General features: G+C 34.7%; 1 protein-coding gene across 7 annotated transcripts in view; it reads right to left on the bottom strand.

The window, feature by feature from the left end:
- Positions 1-19,464, bottom strand: part of LOC149796283 (arf-GAP with Rho-GAP domain, ANK repeat and PH domain-containing protein 1-like) — a 300,819-nt gene that overhangs the window by 239,978 nt on the left and 41,377 nt on the right. The window contains exon 1 of one of the 7 annotated variants that reach the window (XM_089960930.1): positions 5,079-5,751. The exons of the other annotated variants lie outside the window; for them this stretch is intronic. Within the exon in view, the coding sequence (XP_089817056.1) occupies positions 5,079-5,256 (178 nt within the window). The 5' untranslated portion in view covers positions 5,257-5,751. Of the gene's footprint in view, positions 1-5,078; positions 5,752-19,464 lie in introns of those variants that run through there. 7 annotated transcript variants of the gene reach the window in all.

The raw sequence follows: 19,464 nt of genomic DNA, 5'->3' as shown, positions 1-19,464 counted from the left end.
TTCAACCGAAACAAGAGCATCTTCCAGCCAATGAGTGGGATCCTGTTTACAATGTATCATGTCATCCCTCAGGCATCCTAAGGGCTTTGACATACACAGGATATTGCTCACATCCCTTTGTATGTGCTCTTTATTTATATTCACCTATTTCAAAATGAAGGGTACAGATCTTCTCATTTCAACTTTCATCAACTCACTGTATGGCAAAAATTACTTTTAACCTCTACTGGGTGAATTGCAATGATTTTCAACCTTGCAGAAAAGATAGATACCTACCTGTCACTGTTTTAACACTGATCGACCTAAATATAGTTTATGCTGATTTAAACAATAAGGCGGCATTTCAAACAACTGAACTGCTCCATAGCAAGATAAAGTCACCAAAACTGACTCAATGCTTCTTGATGAAAGAAAATTAAACACATACACCAAGGAACTTTGTGCTGAGCTGAAGTCTTTGACTAAACTCATGTCTTTTTTGATGCTGTTCACACTGTGAGCCCCACTGAAAGTAACATATTATCTAGTAAATACCCTAACCCTAACCCATGTCTTAGGTGGATGTCATTTACACTGTAAGCCTCATTGTTAGTAACCCACAATATAATACCAATGGTTGTAATGAACATAGCTCTCCATCAAGGGCATTTCAGAACAAGACTTTTGTGTCTAAATGTTTATTTTCCCTTTCAGTTGAGACAAATACCACTGGTGGTTATAAACACTGCTCACAATCAAGGGCATCAAAGAACAAGACTTTTGTGCCTAACTGTTTATCTCCCCTTTCAGCTGAGTCAAATACCATTGGTGGTTATAAACCCTGCTGTCAATCAAGGGCACTGCCAAGCAAAACTCCAATGTCTCCAATTAATCTCCCATTTCAGTCATGTCTTCCAAGGGCTATTCATGGGTTATAAATGCAGTGAAGTTACAAACCAGTGAATGACTCAACCAGCTTTGAAAGAAACAGGAGTCAGTTGTGCTACAGAACTGGTTTCCAAAAGCACTGACAAAATATCAGTCAGGAAGCTCTTGGAAAAATTTGTGAAATTTGTCAAGCGAATATTTAGAGGTTTAAAAAAATAGCAAATATTGATAGATGTTGGCACATACCTGATGTGGGGCCATTAAATTAAGATTAATTATGCTTTGATCAGAATCTGGACATTATTATATCACTACTTGTTAAGTGAATTTATATCACTACTTGTTATGTATATCTATATTACTACTTGTTATGTATATCTATATTACTACTTTTTATGTATATCTATATCACTACTTGTTATGTGTATCCATATCACTACTTGTTATGTATATCTATATTACTACTTGTTATGTATATCTATATCACTACTTGTTATATATATCTATATCACTACTTGTTATGTATATCTATATCACTACTTTTTATGTGTATCTATATCACTACTTGTTATGTATAATCTATATCTCTACTTTTTATATATATATATGGTTTTTATAACTCCAGGTATATTATTTTATCTAAATTTGGTTATTTTTATTCATGGCTATAATGTGTACATAATAGCTTTATTTTGTTTTGCCTATGTGATTCGAATCTGTTAAGATCATAATACTACATACGATATATATATATATATCTGTGTGTTGACAACTATTAATAATAATCTTAATAATAAAACTTAAATGGCGCCTTTTGTCTTAATCTCTCAGTCGCTGATGGGGTTTTGACAGTTCTAGAATTCTTGAACTTCCCATTGGTTGGGTTATGTCACATGAATAGGCCAAAATAAGTAGCATATTCTGTCACACAGAGATCTATTACAAAATACAGGTGCAATATACGGTGTACATAAGGAGAGAATTAAGCAATCAGTATCATTCCAATATTGCAGTCATTCTTGCTTCTTGTGTTCCTCTTATAAGTCTGCAGACATGTTTTATCCTGTACTTAGATATTATTTCAGAGGAAAAACATTTGTTTGGACAACAATTCATCAGAAACAGAAGGTGTTCATTGTTTGGATCATAATATTATTCTATAACTATTATAAATTATTCTAAAGAATTCTGGACAACACCATCTTGACAATGTCATGGTTCTTAGGGGACAAGTACATTTTCAGTTTTGAAAGTTATACAAACTTTTCATTCATTTAGGACTTTCATGGACCTTTATAAGGTGTACGGATGCAAATTTATGTCGATCTATGGAAAACACATTAACTTGCAGACAAAGAACAATTAATTAGATTTATGGAGACAGGTGCTTGTTAAATCGATATACTGCAATGATTTCTAATGTCTGTGTCAGGAGAGGAAGTGATTCTTAATTAAGCCTTCATTTACTTAGCCGTTACACGACTTGAAAAGGGAAATGTACCTTCGATTTTATATCAGAACTGTCAGTTTTGAAATTTTCCAGATCTGTTGTTTAGAATTCTATAAGTCATGCTGATAGCAATTTTGGCACCTAGTCATAAAAGGCAGTAAATATATTTCATCCTGATTGGTTACGACAAATAAGGGGCTGGGTTCCCATATGAAAATTTCTTGGGATTAAATTGCCTCATCAAAAGAAATCTAGTCAGTCTACAATTTTCCTGCAAGAGTGAAAATAAAAGGGACTCTGAGACTGAATTTTGGAAGAAATTCTCTCATAAAACATTAGTCAAAGGGACAGGATGCCTGGAAAGTCAACGGACACAATTTTAGCGGTAGAAGCGAACAAAGATTGAAATCAGAAGATATTTGAGTCAATTTCATGTAGTTCGTTGATACCAATATAATGATTTGCATGAATTTAATTCTTTATATTTGCATGAATTTATTCGTTTAAATTCGTAGATCAATATTCTTGATATGCGTATAACTGTGGTAAGTTTAGATACAGGAATTCGTACAATGATCTTCTTTAAATAAGATGACGAATTGTTTGAATTTGTTGTCTTGTTTGAATCGGAATTGGGGATTCTAAGATTTCATGCATTACTTTACTTGATATGAGTTATGAGAATCCATTGAATTCACCAATCTTAGATGATTTCATGTATAATAAAGACTTGAATGTGTGTGATCTCTGAAAATAACCTAGTTAAGCAATGTCATGAATTTCATTCATTCATTTGTGTAACTGAGATCAGAACGAACTGTCATGCCTCTTGCAATGCTAATGGGAATCAGTAATGAAATAGCCATTAGGAAGTACATTAATATTGTGAAACTAGGTTTGTTTATGGTTTGCCATGTTTAGCTTGACCAGACAACCTCTGGTCTATTTGAATTCTGATGGAACAATATCTGACATAAGGAGAGGGGAGTAATGATCTGACAGAATATTTAGGTTGTCTCTGTTTATTTTCTATGGGGAAATAGCTCGACGGACGTATCCACAGAAGTATCCACTGTAGTATCTACATATGTAACCACTAACCCAAGCAAGGTTTGAGGGCTGAAAAGAGGCAAGGCAAGTAGGGAGGTTGGAAAAGGGAAAACGCAAAAGGACCTAGAGAAACCATCATAGTAAAGTCGGAGAAGACCAGAATAAGCAGGTTATGAAGGCAAAGACTTTGATCATTCACTCGATTATATGATGAACAAATTCTATCATTTAAACAGATAGGCTATTTAGAAAAATATATTTGTGTCTGAAATTCAGTGAAAGATTTATTCCAAAAAGAAGTATCTTCCTTATGTAATGTATTATCTCAGTTATTTATGTAATTGATTATATATTTTAAAAAATTCATGTACGGGGGTCGTGTCATTCTGTTCTATGTATCTGCTCGGATCTCTATTTATTCCATCTAAAATTTCACTTTATTTTAATATTTACTCGATCCAGGCAACAACATTAATAAGGGCAATCACCTTCTAGATAATGATAGCCAAATAAAGCAGACACCTTATAAGAAGGTACAACCTCATAATACCAAACTACCAGTAGAAACCGCTACAAAAGAACAAGTTTGGATTCACTTCATAATAGTTCCTCTCACATTTTCATTTATACCTTTGATGATTAAATTGTTTGTTAAATTCATTGTCATTTTTTCTGTTACTTAGTTTGTGATCATAGATTTGTATCACTATTCACAGCTTCCACTGGTTTTTTGCTATTTACGTAATAAACATGTGACATCCCTGTCAATTATGATTTCCTTACAAATGTGAGCCTACTCCATTGATTTAAGACTCAGCTAACATCAATTTATGAATTGCTCAATTTAGAAACATGAGATCAAGTTACAGGGGACTGAGACCAAGTTCAGTACATGGATGCAATGGAACTGATAATGAACCAAAGTCTAAAAATAGGGCCAATTCCACTGCACCAAGTCCTTGATGCAAGGTGTGTAATAAATGTATCAAAATGATCCTGACACTGGATGCTAAATAAATCCAGACTGCAGAAATGAGATCACTCCACTCACTATGCTGCTGATGCTGAATGTGAGATAAATGTAACAAAATGTAAAAATGAGATCACTTACTCATCACCATGTTCCTGATACAGAATGTGTGTGTGTGTGTGTGTGTGTATGATTTGGATTTTTAACGTAGCTTTAACATTTTTTCAGTCATATCGCTATGATGTCTGCAGTATGACAGTTTATACTGATGTCTAGCACTGGCGCATCATGCCACAGACATGTAGCATGAGATGTCCCATCCAGTCACATTATCCTGACACCAGGCCAACCAGTCCTAACACTAACCTATTAATGCTGAGCATCAAGTGAGGTAGCTGTTAGTACAATTTTTTGGTATGACTTGGCCAGAGATCGAACCCATAACTTCCGCATCTGAGCCAGACACTCTAACCACTAGGCCACAATACAGAATGTGAAATAAATGTACCAAAATGTAGAACGCATAAATGATATACTCCCACTTCATCATGCTCCTGATGCTGGATGTGAGATCATCATGAGATGAGTATGTGAGATCATCATGAGTATTCGGAGCAAAAAAGACATGCATAAATAGCTCTAACTCTATAAGAACATGAGCCCATTATTATCAATGCAATTTTTAAAATCATGTACTATTAAGACAATCAAGCTTAACAAAAGAAAAAGGATTTAATTTACCTCTTAAGCGGAAATCTGACAAACTATGAATGTCAGGCTCATCACTATCGCTATTGGAATAATATCCTGCAACGAAATTAACATTTGTTGCTTCCCCAAGGCTTATGATTTTTTGAGTAGTTTGATCAAGGTTTCCACTTGCTGGCTGGGAATTTGGGTCATTAAGTTCATTAGACATGTTCCAACTTCTTGTAAGCTTAACAGATAATCTAAGCTTAAATATATAAAAAAAAACAGCCTGTTAACTGTTTCCAGATGCTCTTCTGAATCCAACAGCAGTATGACTTGCTTCTTTAATGTACAAGTTTTGTTGTATCCAATTAACAGCTGTGTTCCTGATATTTCAATGAATTTCAGGGTTAAAAAAATTATAAAGATGAAAGTCATCAGTGGAAATGGGAAAGTCAGTTGTCTCCAAATTTTCAATCAAGCAGTTTAAAGCTTGGCTAAAACACAGAATTTCTCTTCCTGTTCTACTTTTTCTCCTCAATCCTTTTCCCTGCTAAATCAGAGTTGAAGTTAACACTGTTTTTAGCACACAATATTGATCCACCATAACCTCTTCAATCCAATATTAAAGACAATTCTACTTCACAACTAATTAGTGAAGTTCAATAATGAAGTGAAATGTTCCACATAAAAATTTACACTATATGATATTAGCTCTGCCACACATTTGTGGAACCTGAACAATCAATTCAATATACATCACTTCCTGGTTATATATTGATATATATGTATTTACTGGTTGAGTAATCTACACTACCTAGTAGATATACCTTGCCTGGGGTTTTGTTTACACTGCATAAAAATTATGTCAGCCCAAATTCATTATTTCAACCTCCCAACCTATAAATGATCAATTCATACAATCTCTCTCTCCCAACCTATCACTGATCAATTCATACAATCTCTCTCTCCCAACCTATCACTGATCAATTCATACTATCTCTCTCTCCCAACCTATCACTGATCAATTCATACTATCTCTCTCTCCCAACCTATCAATGATCAATTCATACTATCTCTCTCTCCCAACCTATCAATAATCAGTACTGTCCCTTGTTCCAACCTATCAATGATCAGTACTGTCCCTTGTTCCAATTTATCACTGCCAATCTGATCACCCTCATATTCAAGCATACCTACATATAACAGCAAGACTTAAATTCAATGCTTTCTTGTTGTGCGACAACTGTTGTTTTTGTTGTTATTGTTGTGGGGTTTAGCGGCATTTTTCAGCACACGATAGGTTATACATGGCAGCCAGTATTAATGGTGGAGGAAGAACCCGGGAAAACCCCGGAAAGAACCACAAACCCATGAGAAGCTACTGGTAAGCTTTCTCACATACCCACATTGGCTGAATCTTAGACTCGAACTGCCACAGACAGAGGTGAGATGGCAGTGATCCATAATGAAGAGTGCTTTAGACCACTCGGGGATAGAGATAAAAACCTAGTATTAGTTTAGTGAAAAGGAGGGTGGGGGCAATGTTATGTAACCTTTGTGATTCCCATATTAATGTAATGAGACTAAAATGTAGAGGAGAGCTAACTCTATGCAACAGTACTTCTCTACTGTTTTGAGATTCTACACTTAAAATGCAAGATTTATATAATGTGTCTGATGCAAAATAATTGATGGAAATTGAATTTAATATAGAAGACCAAAACCTAATAATTTTACAAACAGTGATCCTCATCTATGATCTTTTGCCATGATAATAACCATATAATGCCCCTATCTTTTGCCATGATAATAACCATATAATGCCCATATCTTTTGCCATGATAATAACCATATAATGCCCCTATCTTTTGCCATGATAATAACCATATAATGCCCCTATCTTTTGCTTTGATAATAACCATATAATGCCCCTATCTTTTGCCATGATATTAACCATATAATGCCCCTATCTCTTGCCATGATAATAACCATATAATGCCCATATCTTTTGCCATGATAATAACCATATAATGCCCCTATCTTTTGCCATGATAATAACCGTATATTGCCCCTATCTTTTGCTTTGACAATAACGATATAATGCCCCTATCTTTTGCCATTATAAAACCATATAATGTCCCTATCTTTTGCCATGATAATAACCATATAATGCCCTTATCTTTTGCCATGATAATAACCATATAATGCCCCTATCTTTTGCCATGATAATAACCATATAATGCCCCTATCTTCTGCCGTTATAAAACCATATAATGTCCCTATCTTTTGCCATGATATTAACCATATAATACCCCTATCTTTTGCCATGATAATAACCATATAATGTCCCTATCTTTTGCCATGATAATAACCATATAATGCCCCTATCTTTTGCCATTATAAAGCCATATAATGTCCCTATCTTTTGCCATGATATTAACCATATAATGCCCCTATCTTTTGCCATGATATTAACCATATAATGCCCCTATCTTTTGCCATGATAATAACCATATAATACCCCTATCTTTTGCCATGATATTAACCGTATAATGCCCCTATCTTTTGCCATGATAATAACCATATAATACCCCTATCTTTTGCCATGATATTAACCGTATAATGCCCCTATCTTTTGCCATGATATTAACCATATAATGCCCCCATCTTTGCCATGATAATAACCATATAATGCCCCCATCTTTTGCCATGATATTAACCATGTAATGCCCCTATCTTTTGCCATGATAATAACCATATAATACCCCTATCTTTTGCCATGATAATAACCGTATAATACCCCTATCTTTTGCCATGATAATAACCGTATAATGCCCCTATCTTTTCCCATGATAATAACCATATAATGCCCCTATCTTTTCCCATGATATTAACCATATAATGCCCCTATCTTTTGCCATGATATTAACCATATAATGCCCCTATCTCTTGCCATGATAATAACCATTTAATGCCCCTATCTCTTGCCATGATAATAACCATATAATGCCCCTATCTTTTGCCATGATAATAACCATATAATGCCCCTATCTTTTGCCATGATATTAACCATATAATGCCCCTATCTTTTGCCATGATAATAACCATATAATGCCCCTATCTTTTGCCATGATAATAACCATATAATACCCCTATCTTTTGCCATGATAATAACCATATAATACCCCTATCTTTTGCCATGATAATAACCGTATAATGCCCCTATCATTTGCCATGATAATAACCGTATAATACCCCTATCTTTTGCCATGATAATAACCGTATAATGCCCCTATCTTTTGCTTTGATAATAACCATATAATGCCCCTATCTTTTGCCATGATAATAACCATATAATGCCCCTATCTTTTGCCATGATAATAACCGTATAATGCCCCTATCTTTTGCTTTGATAATAACCATATAATGCCCCTATCTTTTGCCATTATAAAACCATATAATGTCCCTATCTTTTGCCATGATAATAACCATATAATGCCCCTATCTTTTGCCATGATAATAACCGTATAATGCCCCTATCTTTTGCCATGATAATAACCATATAATGCCCCTATCTTTTGCCATTATAAAACCATATAATGTCCCTATCTTTTGCCATGATAATAATCGTATAATGCCCCTATCTTTTGCCATGATAATAACCATATAATGCCCCTATCTTTTGCCATGATAATAACCATATAATACCCCTATCTTTTGCCTTGATAATAACCGTATAACCGTATAATGCCCCTACCTTTTGCCATGATAATAACCATATAATGCCCCTATCTTTTGCCATGATAATAACCATATAATGCCCCTATCTTTTGCCTTGATAATAACCATATAATGCCCCTATCTTTTGCCATGATAATAACCATATAATGCCCATATCTTTGCCATGATAATAACCATATAATGCCCCTATCTTTTGCCATGATATTAACCATGTAATGCCCCTATCTTTTGCCATGATAATAACCGTATAATGCCCCTATCTTTTGCCATGACATTAACCATATAATGCCCCTATCTTTTGCCATGATAATAACCATATAATACCCCTATCTTTTGCCATGATAATAACCATATAATGCCCCTATCTTTTGCCATGATATTAACCATATAATGCCCCTATCTTTTGCCATGATAATAACCATATAATGCCCCTATCTTTTGCCATGATATTAACCATATAATGCCCCTATCTTTTGCCATGATAATAACCATATAATGCCCCTATCTTTTGCCATGATAATAACCATATAATACCCCTATCTTCTGCCATGATAATAACCATATAATACCCCTATCTTTTGCCATGATAATAACCGTATAATGCCCCTATCTTTTGCTTTGATAATAACCATATAATGCCCCTATCTCTTGCCATGATAATAACCATATAATGCCCATATCTTTTGCCATGATAATAACCATATAATGCCCCTATATTTTGCCATGATAATAACCGTATAATGCCCCTATCTTTTGCTTTGATAATAACCATATAATGCCCCTATCTTTTGCCATTATAAAACCATATAATGTCCCTATCTTTTGCCATGATAATAACCATATAATGCCCCTATCTTTTGCCATTATAAAACCATATAATGTCCCTATCTTTTGCCATGATAATAACCGTATAATGCCCCTATCTTTTGCCTTGATAATAACCGTATAATGCCCCTATCTTTTGCCATGATAATAACCATATAATGCCCCTATCTTTTGCCATGATAATAACTGTATAATGCCCCTATCTTTTGCCATGATAATAACCATATAATGTCCCTATCTTTTGCCATGATAATAACCATATAATGCCCCTATCTTTTGCCATGATAATAACCATATAATGCCTCTATCTTCTGGCATGATAATAACCATATAATGCCCCTATCTTTTGCCATGATAATAACCGTATAATGCCCCTATCTTTTGCCATGATAATAACCATATAATGCCCCTATCTTTTGCCATGATAATAACCGTATAATGCCCCTATCTTCTGCCATGATAATAACCGTATAATGCCCCTATCTTCTGCCATGATAATAACCGTATAATGCCCCTATCTTTTGCCATGATAATAACCGTATAATACCCCTATCTTTTGCCATGATAATAACCGTATAATACCCCTATCTTTTGCCATGATAATAACCATATAATGCCCCTATCTTTTGCCATGATAATAACCGTATAATGCCCCTATCTTTTGAAATGATAATAACCTTATAATGGCCCTATCTTTTGCCATGATAATAACCATATAATGCCCCTATCTTTTGTAATTATAATAACCATATAATACCCCTATCTTTTGCCATCATAATAACCATATAATGCCACTATCTTTGGGCAGGAGCTTTCGTACACCTCTGACATTGTTGACATATGCCACCACTATCTCTTCACAGTAGTTACAGTACTCTTCTGACATTCGACACATTCCACCACTAAAACGTGGTATGTTAAATAACTGCACAGAAATAAAGTTGTGCATGGTAGTGTTTGACACAATGTTATAGAACTGCACAAAAATAACATTGTACATGGTAGTGTTTGATGCCATTTGATGATGAAAAAAAGTATACTTCACTTAGTCATGTGTTGACTTGAAATGCACTCAGAAAGCAATAAAAACAAACAAAATCATCATATATCGCCTAACCCTAATCTAGACTGCAAACATATATTCCACTCATGTACTGCAATCCATGTATTATATACAGACACAAAACTGTCCTTTCAAAACTATTGCTATACATACTCTCAATAGCGTACTGGAGTAAATTCACAAAAGACACAAAATAAAGAAACTGGTTCAAACAAAATGTAGATTTAAATCAAGACATAATGGAGGTAAAGAGATTATGTTGCTATGGAGATCAACACATGAGTAATGTACTGAACAAGACCTATTTCTACATGTACATTCACCATTGTCTTTCACCACTGGGGAGGTAATAACACTACCTAAATATTGAGTAATGTTTTATGTTTCTAAATTTTATGTTCCTTAACACATTAACCCCTAGCGATGACTTAATGGGGCAGGAGGTAGTAGCCTACAGCCGAGCTCTGTAGCATCATGGTCATGCATGATACACCAAAGTGGGTGGTATTATAGAAAGGTAGACAGATGTAGCTCTACAATAATCTGGAATATCTAGTTACACTACAAAATACAGATAAAGACCCGACCTTTTTCTACCCAAAATTTGCCCGTGGTTGGAATCCGATTTTATGTCTGGATTTTAGATTTTTTGGTCTCAGATCTAAGCAAACCGGTATTAACTGCAAATAGACAGATGAGCCTTTGCAAAGAGTAGGATAAGACGGGCATTTGGATTAAAGAGTGGTCTCCATACAAAAATAATGGCTCCGTTTAGCAAAAAAAAAAGAAAAAAGAACTCCAACTTTTACCCCTCTGCTCATGCGCAAGTCAAACAGCCAATGAAAAACGATGTTTCTAACACAACTAGGCAGTATGTTATTGAAAGATGACTGGGGATTTGGTGTTTTTGCGTCTATTCACAGATAGCTTTCAAAATATGTTTCTTCCTCGATTTTCAGGCGAAAATGACAAAAAGCTTCAGGGGTTAATGTGATAAGTGTAATTTATGCAGCCATTTAGGAACTAACTATGCTCTGAAAAAGAATGGAGGGGTGGTAAGTTATGGTACACATAAAACTAAAATTCTGTATTTTTAAACACTTATCCCCAATTTTGACTTTCAACCCAAAGTTTCTAACATTACTAGGTAAGAACTGTCCCACAGGCAAATGCCAGTTGGGTACTCCCATATGAATGCCAATAGGGGTACTCCCATAGACAAATACCAGTTGGCTACTCCCATAGGCAAATGCCAGTTGGGTGCTTGTCTTCCATTGCCCTGTTCTTCCATTGCCCTGTAAGTATATACATAGCTACATAGTGTGGATCTGAAGAGTTTCCAAAATATCACCCAGGGGTTTATGCCCTAAAGCAGAAATGCAGAAGTATGGACCCTGCGGCCAATGTCATATATATATATATATATATATATATATATATATATATATATATATGTGTGTGTGTGTGTGTGTGTGTGTGTGTGTGTGCTTAACTGCCCAGTAAGTTATTTATGTATATGTTTCTATGGCAGGAATATGAACAGTCTCCAAGTTATGACCCTGGAGCTTGAAGTCCACTGACGTCAATGCCAGTCACATATATATATATATATATATATATATATATATATATATATATATATATATATATATATATATATATATTCATGCCCATTAAGTACAATTTCCCTTCTGCTTAGGTTTTGACCTGAAATGAACTAAAATCATTCTGTTTGATGAAAATGAATCAGTACTAGACAATTTTGGAAAAACAAAACTACATTACATGCCCAATACATTTCAGGATGTTTGGGATTTTATGGACCAGTGGAATGTGTATCCACAGTAGAGCACGTTTCTGGCAGAGTATATGTCTCTAGCAGAATGCATATCCCCAACAGAGTGCATGCCCCTAGAATGCATGTCTCCAGCAAAAAGCATGTCCCTAGAAGGATGCTTGTCCCCAGCAGAGTGCATGTCCCCAGTAGAGTACATGTTCTCAGCAGAATGCATATCCCCAGCAGTGTGCAAATACGTGTTCTCAGCAAAGTACATGTCCCCAGCAAAAAGCATGACCTTAGAAGGATGCTTGTCCCCAGCAGAGTGCATTTCCCCAGTAGAGTGCAAGTACATGTTCTCAGCAAAGTACATGTCCCCAGCAAAAAGTATGTCCCTAGAAGGATGCTTGTCCCCAACAGAGTGCATGTCCCCAGTAGAGTACATGTTCTCAGCAGAATGCATATCCCCAACAGCGTGCAAGTATATGTTCTCAGCAAAGTACATGTTCCCAGCAAAAAGCATATTCCAAGAAGAATGTTTGTCCCCAGCAGAGAGCAAGTACATGTTCTCAGCAGAGTACGTCCCCAGCAAAAAGCATGCCCCTAGAAGAATGCTTGTCTCCAACAGAATGCAAGTGCATGTTCTCAGCAGAGAGCATATCCCCATGAAAGTATAATAAAAATAATGACTTTATTTTAAGGAGCGTGTTTGGTCAACAAACCAATATACCCTGAGGCCTTCTACAATTACATGTGTCTGTGTCTGTTTGTATGTGTGTGCGTGTGTGATGCACATCTGTTACAAGATAGGGTCTCTTTAGAAAACAACAGCTACTAAAAACTAGAAAACTGATCTAATGCTACAATAAAATGTGCACAAGGCTTTAGGGATACAGGATTCATATGAAGAGTAGTAGTGAACACAAGTGAAACATATAGGTGAGTACATGATATAACAAAGATTTAAAGAGTAGTTGTATTGAATTACACAAAATCATACGAATAATTGTTTTTGTAGATATTGACTAAGAAGCTTTTAAAAGGCTTGGTACGAGTCAGCTGACTTTTTATAGGGTGGTATGGAATTCCAGTTTGGCTCTACGAAAAGCAAAAATCTTATAAAACTCTGAATTTGGTTTATGAAAATAAACAAGTTTGAAATGGACCTTAGTTGATACATATGAAAATTTTTAACAAATTTAAAATTATATTAAATATATTAGGAGCCGATCCATATAAGGATTACAGACTAGTAAACCCTTTTGAAACAGAGTTCTCTGTGTCCCCAGTGGTGTAAATGTTCCAAGAAAAGCATGTGTCCCTAGTTGGAGTACATATTCATAGCAGAGTGCATGTACCCAATGGAAAGCATGTACCCAACGTTGTGCATGTTCATAAAAGCATAGTCAATGCTTTTGTTACATTACATGTACAAGAACCCTGACCTTGCAGAACCAGCATCCCTTAGTAACTTCTCACCTGTCTTTCTGTTAATATTTCTAAAATGCCAGTCATAAAAATGTTTCATTTTGTCTATGATGACACAGCCAATACATTCATATGCAGATTGTTGACTACAACACAGCATTATGATTTGCTTGGGTCACATTCCATGTAGTTATCATCATTCCAGTACACAATGTTTGTGACCATAGAACCTGCTTTTGTGATGTGAATTGAATAAACAACTGAGACTGGCATATGTATATAGTAACAATGCACACCGTTTCAACCGAAACAAGAGCATCTTCCAGCCAATGAGTGGGATCCTGTTTACAATGTATCATGTCATCCCTCAGGCATCCTAAGGGCTTTGACATAGGATATTGCTCACATCCCTTTGTACTGCTCTTTATTTATAATACTTCTTCCTATTTCAAAATGAAGGGTACAGATCTTCTCATTTCAACTTTCATCAACTCATTGTATGGCAAAAATTACTTTTAAGCTCTACTGGGTGAATTGCAATGATTTTCAGCCTTGCAGAAAAGATAGATACCTACCTGTCAGTGTTTTAACACTGATCGACCTAAATATAGTTTATGCTGATTTAAACAATAAGGCAGCATTTCAAACAACTGAACTGCTCCATAACAAGATAAAGTCACCAAAACTGACTCAATGCTTCTTGATGAAAGAAAATTAAACACATACACCAAGGAACTTTGTGCTGAGCTGAAGTCTTTGACTAAACCCGTCTTGTGTGATGCCGTTCACACTGTGAGCCCCACTGAAAGTAACCTATTATCCAATAAATATCCTAACCCTAACCCATGTCTTAGGTGGATGTCATTTACACTGTAAGCCTCAGTGTAAGTAAAATACTACATAATACCAATGGTTGTGATGAAAATAGCTCTCCATCAAGGGCATTGCAGAACAAGACTTTTGTGTCTAAATGTTTATTTTCCCTTTCAGTTGCAGTTGAGACAAATACCACTGCTGGTTATGAACACTCCTATGTCTCCCAATAATCTCCCATTTCAGTCATGTCTTCCAACAGCTCTTCATGGGCTATAAATGCAGTGAAGTTACAAACCAGTGAATGACTCAGCCAGCTTTGAAAGAAACGGGAGTCAGTGTGCTACAGAACTGGTTTCCAAAAGCACTGACAAAACATCAGTCAGGAAGCTCTTGGAAAAATTTGTGAAATTTGTCAAGTGAATATTTAGAAGTTTAAAATAGCAAATGTTGACAGATTTTGTCACATACCTGATGTGGGGCCACTAAATTAATATTAGTTATACTTTGTTCAGAATCTGGACTTTATTATATCACTACTTTTTATGTGCATTTATATCCCTACTTGTTATGTATATCTATATCACTACTTTTTATGTGTATCTATATCACTGTTTGTTATGTATATCTATATCAATACTTTTTATGTGTATCTATATCACTACTTGTTATGTATATCTATATCACTACTTGTTATGTATATCTATATCACTATTTGTTATGTATATCTATATCACTACTTGTTATGTATATCTATATCAATACTTTTTATGTGTATCTATATCACTACTTGTTATGTATATCTATATCACTACTTGTTATGTATATCTATATCACTACTTTTTATGTGTATCTATATCACTACTTGTTATGTATATCTATATCACTACTTGTTATGTATATCTATATCACTATTTGTTATGTATATCTATATCACTACTTGTTATGTATATCTATATCAATACTTTTTATGTGTATCTATATCACTACTTGTTATGTATATCTATATCACTACTTGTTATGTGTATCTATATCACTACTTTTTATGTGTATCTATATCTCTACTTGTTATGTGTATCTATATCTCTACTTGTTATGTGTATCTATATCACTACTTGTTATGTGTATCTATATCACTACTTGTTATGTATATCTATATCTCTACTTTTTATATATATCTATGGTTTTTGTAACTCCAGGTACATTATTTTATCAAAATTTGGTTATTTTTATTCATGGCTATAATGTGTACATAATAGCTTTATTTTGTTTTGCCTATGTGATTTGAATCTGTTAAGATCATAATACTACATACGATATATATATATATATATATATATATATATATATATATATATATATATATATATGTGTGTGTGTGTGTGTGTGTGTGTGTGTGTGTTGACAACTATTAATAATAATCTTAATAATAAAACTTAAATAGCGACTTTTGTCTTAATCTCTCAGTCGCTGATGGGGTTTTGACAGTTCTAGAATTCTTGAACTTCCCATTGGTTGGGCTATGTCACATGAATAGGCCAAAATAAGTAGCATATTCTGTCACATAGAGATCTATTACAAAATACAAGCGCAATATACCGTGTACATAAGGAGAAAATTAAGCAATCAGTTTCATTCCAATTTTGGAGACATTCTTGCTTCTTGTGTTCCTCTTATAAGTCTGCAGACATGTTTTATCCTGTACTTAGATATTATTTCAGAGGAAAAACATTTGTTTGGACCACAGTCCATCAGAAACAGAAAGTGTTCATTGTTTGGATTATAATATTATTCTAAAACTATTATAAATTATTCTAAAGAATTCTGGACAACACCATCTTGACAATGTCATGGTTCTTAGGGGACAAGTACATTTCCAGTTTTGAAATTTATACAAACTTTTCATACATTTAAGACTTTCATGGACCTTTAACTCATTCAGCCCCAGCACTGTTTTCAGCATCTCTGCTGCTATGCCTCAGAAGCACAAAGCTGTGTCTAGCTGTTTGTGCCCCATAGTTTTTACCTGTTTGAAAACATCTTGCACATGCATTCACTCTTACCTTAATTTCTCTTCTTATATCCAACCAAAATCCACGAATTTTTCACCATTTATTTCAAATGAATTTGTCGATACATTGATGTAATTTTTTTCCCTATTTGTTGAAGTCTTTCACAACTTATTTATACAGTATTTACAAAATTATGTCAACGTTTATCCGCAAGAACTCCATCATCAGCGCTGTCAGCATCCTCATCTTCGGACGATTCAATCTCAGAAACTTCTATGTCCGAATCTAAATCTTACAAAATATCCAAGTGCCGAACATATCTTTCCTCAGCCTGCTCAATATTTTCAAGATCAAACCCGAGAAACTCCACATTTTTGCTCTTGTCAAAAGTCACTCTTCTGTCCGCCATCATTTATGATTTTTCATGAACAGAACACGTGTAGTTAAACCGCTCTCAAACTGTAGCCCTTGGCTTCTGAACAATTCAGATTTCCACAAATGAAAGTAACATCATTTCTGATTGGTTTAATAGTTGTTTAGTTCTTAGAATAAACCATTTCTAACCAATCAGAGACGTTGTATCTAACACACTTTCATCACGCCTGGAGACGGGATCAGCCATTGAATGCAGTAAACAAATCACGACTACAGGCGGGATCGGCCAATGAATGCAGAAACCGGATCACGCTTACAGACGGGATCGGGGCCGAATGAGTTAAAAGGTATAAGGATTCAAATTTCTTTCAGTCTATGGAAAACACATTAACTTGCGGACAGAGAACAATTAATTAGATTTATGGGGACAGGTGCTTGTTAAATTGCTATACTGCAATGATTTCTAATGTCTGTGTCAGGAGAGGAAGTGATTCTTAATTAAGCCTTCATTTACTTAGCTGTTACATGACTTGAAAAGGGAAGGGTACCTTCGATTTTATATCGGAACTGTCAGTTTTGAAATTTTCCAGATCTGTTGTTTAGAATTCTATAAGTCATGCTGATAGAAATGTTGGCACCTAGTCATAAAAGGCAGTAAATATATTTCATCCTGATTGGTTACGACAAATAAGGGGCTGGGTTCCCATATGAAAATTTTTTGGGATTAAATTGCCTCATCAAAAGAAATCTAGTCAGTCGACAATTTTCCTGCAAAAGTGAAAATATAAGTGACTCTGAGAATGAATTTGGAAGAAATTCTCTCATAAAACATTGGTCAAAGGGACAGGATGCCTGGAAAGTCAACGGACACAATTTTAGCGGTAGAAGTGAACAAAGATTGAATTCAGAAGATATCTGAGTCAATTTCATGTAGTTCGTTGATACCAATATAATGAATTGCATGAATTTAATTGTTTATATTTGCATGAATTTATTCATTTAAATTCGTAGATCAATATTCTTGATATGTGTATAACTGTGGTAAATTCAGATACAGGAATTTGTACAATGATCTTCTTTATATAGGTTTGACAAATTGTTTGAATTTGTCGTTTTGTTTGTATAGGAATTGGGTATTCTAAGATTTCATGCATTACTTTACTTGATATGTGTTATGACAGTCCATTGAATTCACAAATCTTAGATGATTTCATGTATAATAAAGACTTAAATGTCTATGTTCGCTGAAAATAACATAGTTAAACAATTTAATAAATTTCATTCATTCATTTGCATAACTGAGATCAGAACAGAACTTTTATGTCTCTTGCAATGCTAATGGGAATCAGTAATAAAATAGCCATTAGGAAGTACATTAATCTTGTGAAACTAGGTTTGTTTATGGTTTGCCATGTTTAGCTTGACCAGACAGCCTTTGGTCTATTTGAATTCTGATGGAACAATATCTGACATAATGAAAGGGGAGTAATGATCTGTTCCCAATAGGACAACTGACTGAATATTTAGGTTGTCTCTGCTTATTTTTTATCGGGAAATAGCTCCACGAACGTATCCACAGAAGAACCCACTGAAGTATCTAAATACGTATATCCACTAACCCAAAGAAAGTTTGATGGCTGAAAAGACGCAAGGCAGTAGGAAGGATGGAAAAGGGAAAAAGCAAAAGGACCTGGAGGAACCATCATAGTGAAGTCAGAGAAGACCGGAATAAGCAAATTATGAAAGTAATGACTTTGATCATTTACTCGATTATATGATGAACAAATTCTATCATTTAAACAGACTGGCTATTTAGATAAATATATTTGTGTTTGAAATTCGGCGAAAGATTTATTCCAAAAAGAAGTGTATCTTCCTTATGTAATTGATTTTTTTTTAAAAATTCATGTAATTGGGCTCATGTCATTCTGTTCTATGTATCTGTTCAGATCTCTATTTATTCCATCTATAATTTCACTTTATTTTAATATTTACTCAATCCGAGCAACAACAATACCGAGGGGGATCACCCTCTAGATAATGATAGCCAAATAAAGCGGACACCTTATAAGAAGGTACAACCTCATAATACCAAACTACCAGTAGAAACCACTACAAAAGGACAAGTTTGGATTCATTTCCTCTCACATTTTCATTTATACCTTTGATGATTAAATTATTTGTTAAATTCATTGTCAATTTTTCTGTTACTTAGTTTGTGACCATAGATTTGTATCACTACTCTTCACAGCTTCCACTGGTCTTTTGCTATTTAGGCAATATACATGTGACATCCCTGTCAATTATGATTTCCTTACAAATGTCAGCCTACTCCATTGATTTAAGACTCAGGTGGTGCTCTACAGTTTCGTATTTTGCATTGGGTTAGAATTTTAAAGA

The sequence above is a fragment of the Sinohyriopsis cumingii genome, chromosome 6 (assembly GCF_028554795.1).
Source record: "Sinohyriopsis cumingii isolate HCF-2022 chromosome 6, ASM2855479v2, whole genome shotgun sequence".
Taxonomy (NCBI): Eukaryota; Metazoa; Mollusca; class Bivalvia; order Unionida; family Unionidae; genus Sinohyriopsis; species Sinohyriopsis cumingii.
This window is presented reverse-complemented; position numbering and strand designations above follow the sequence as displayed.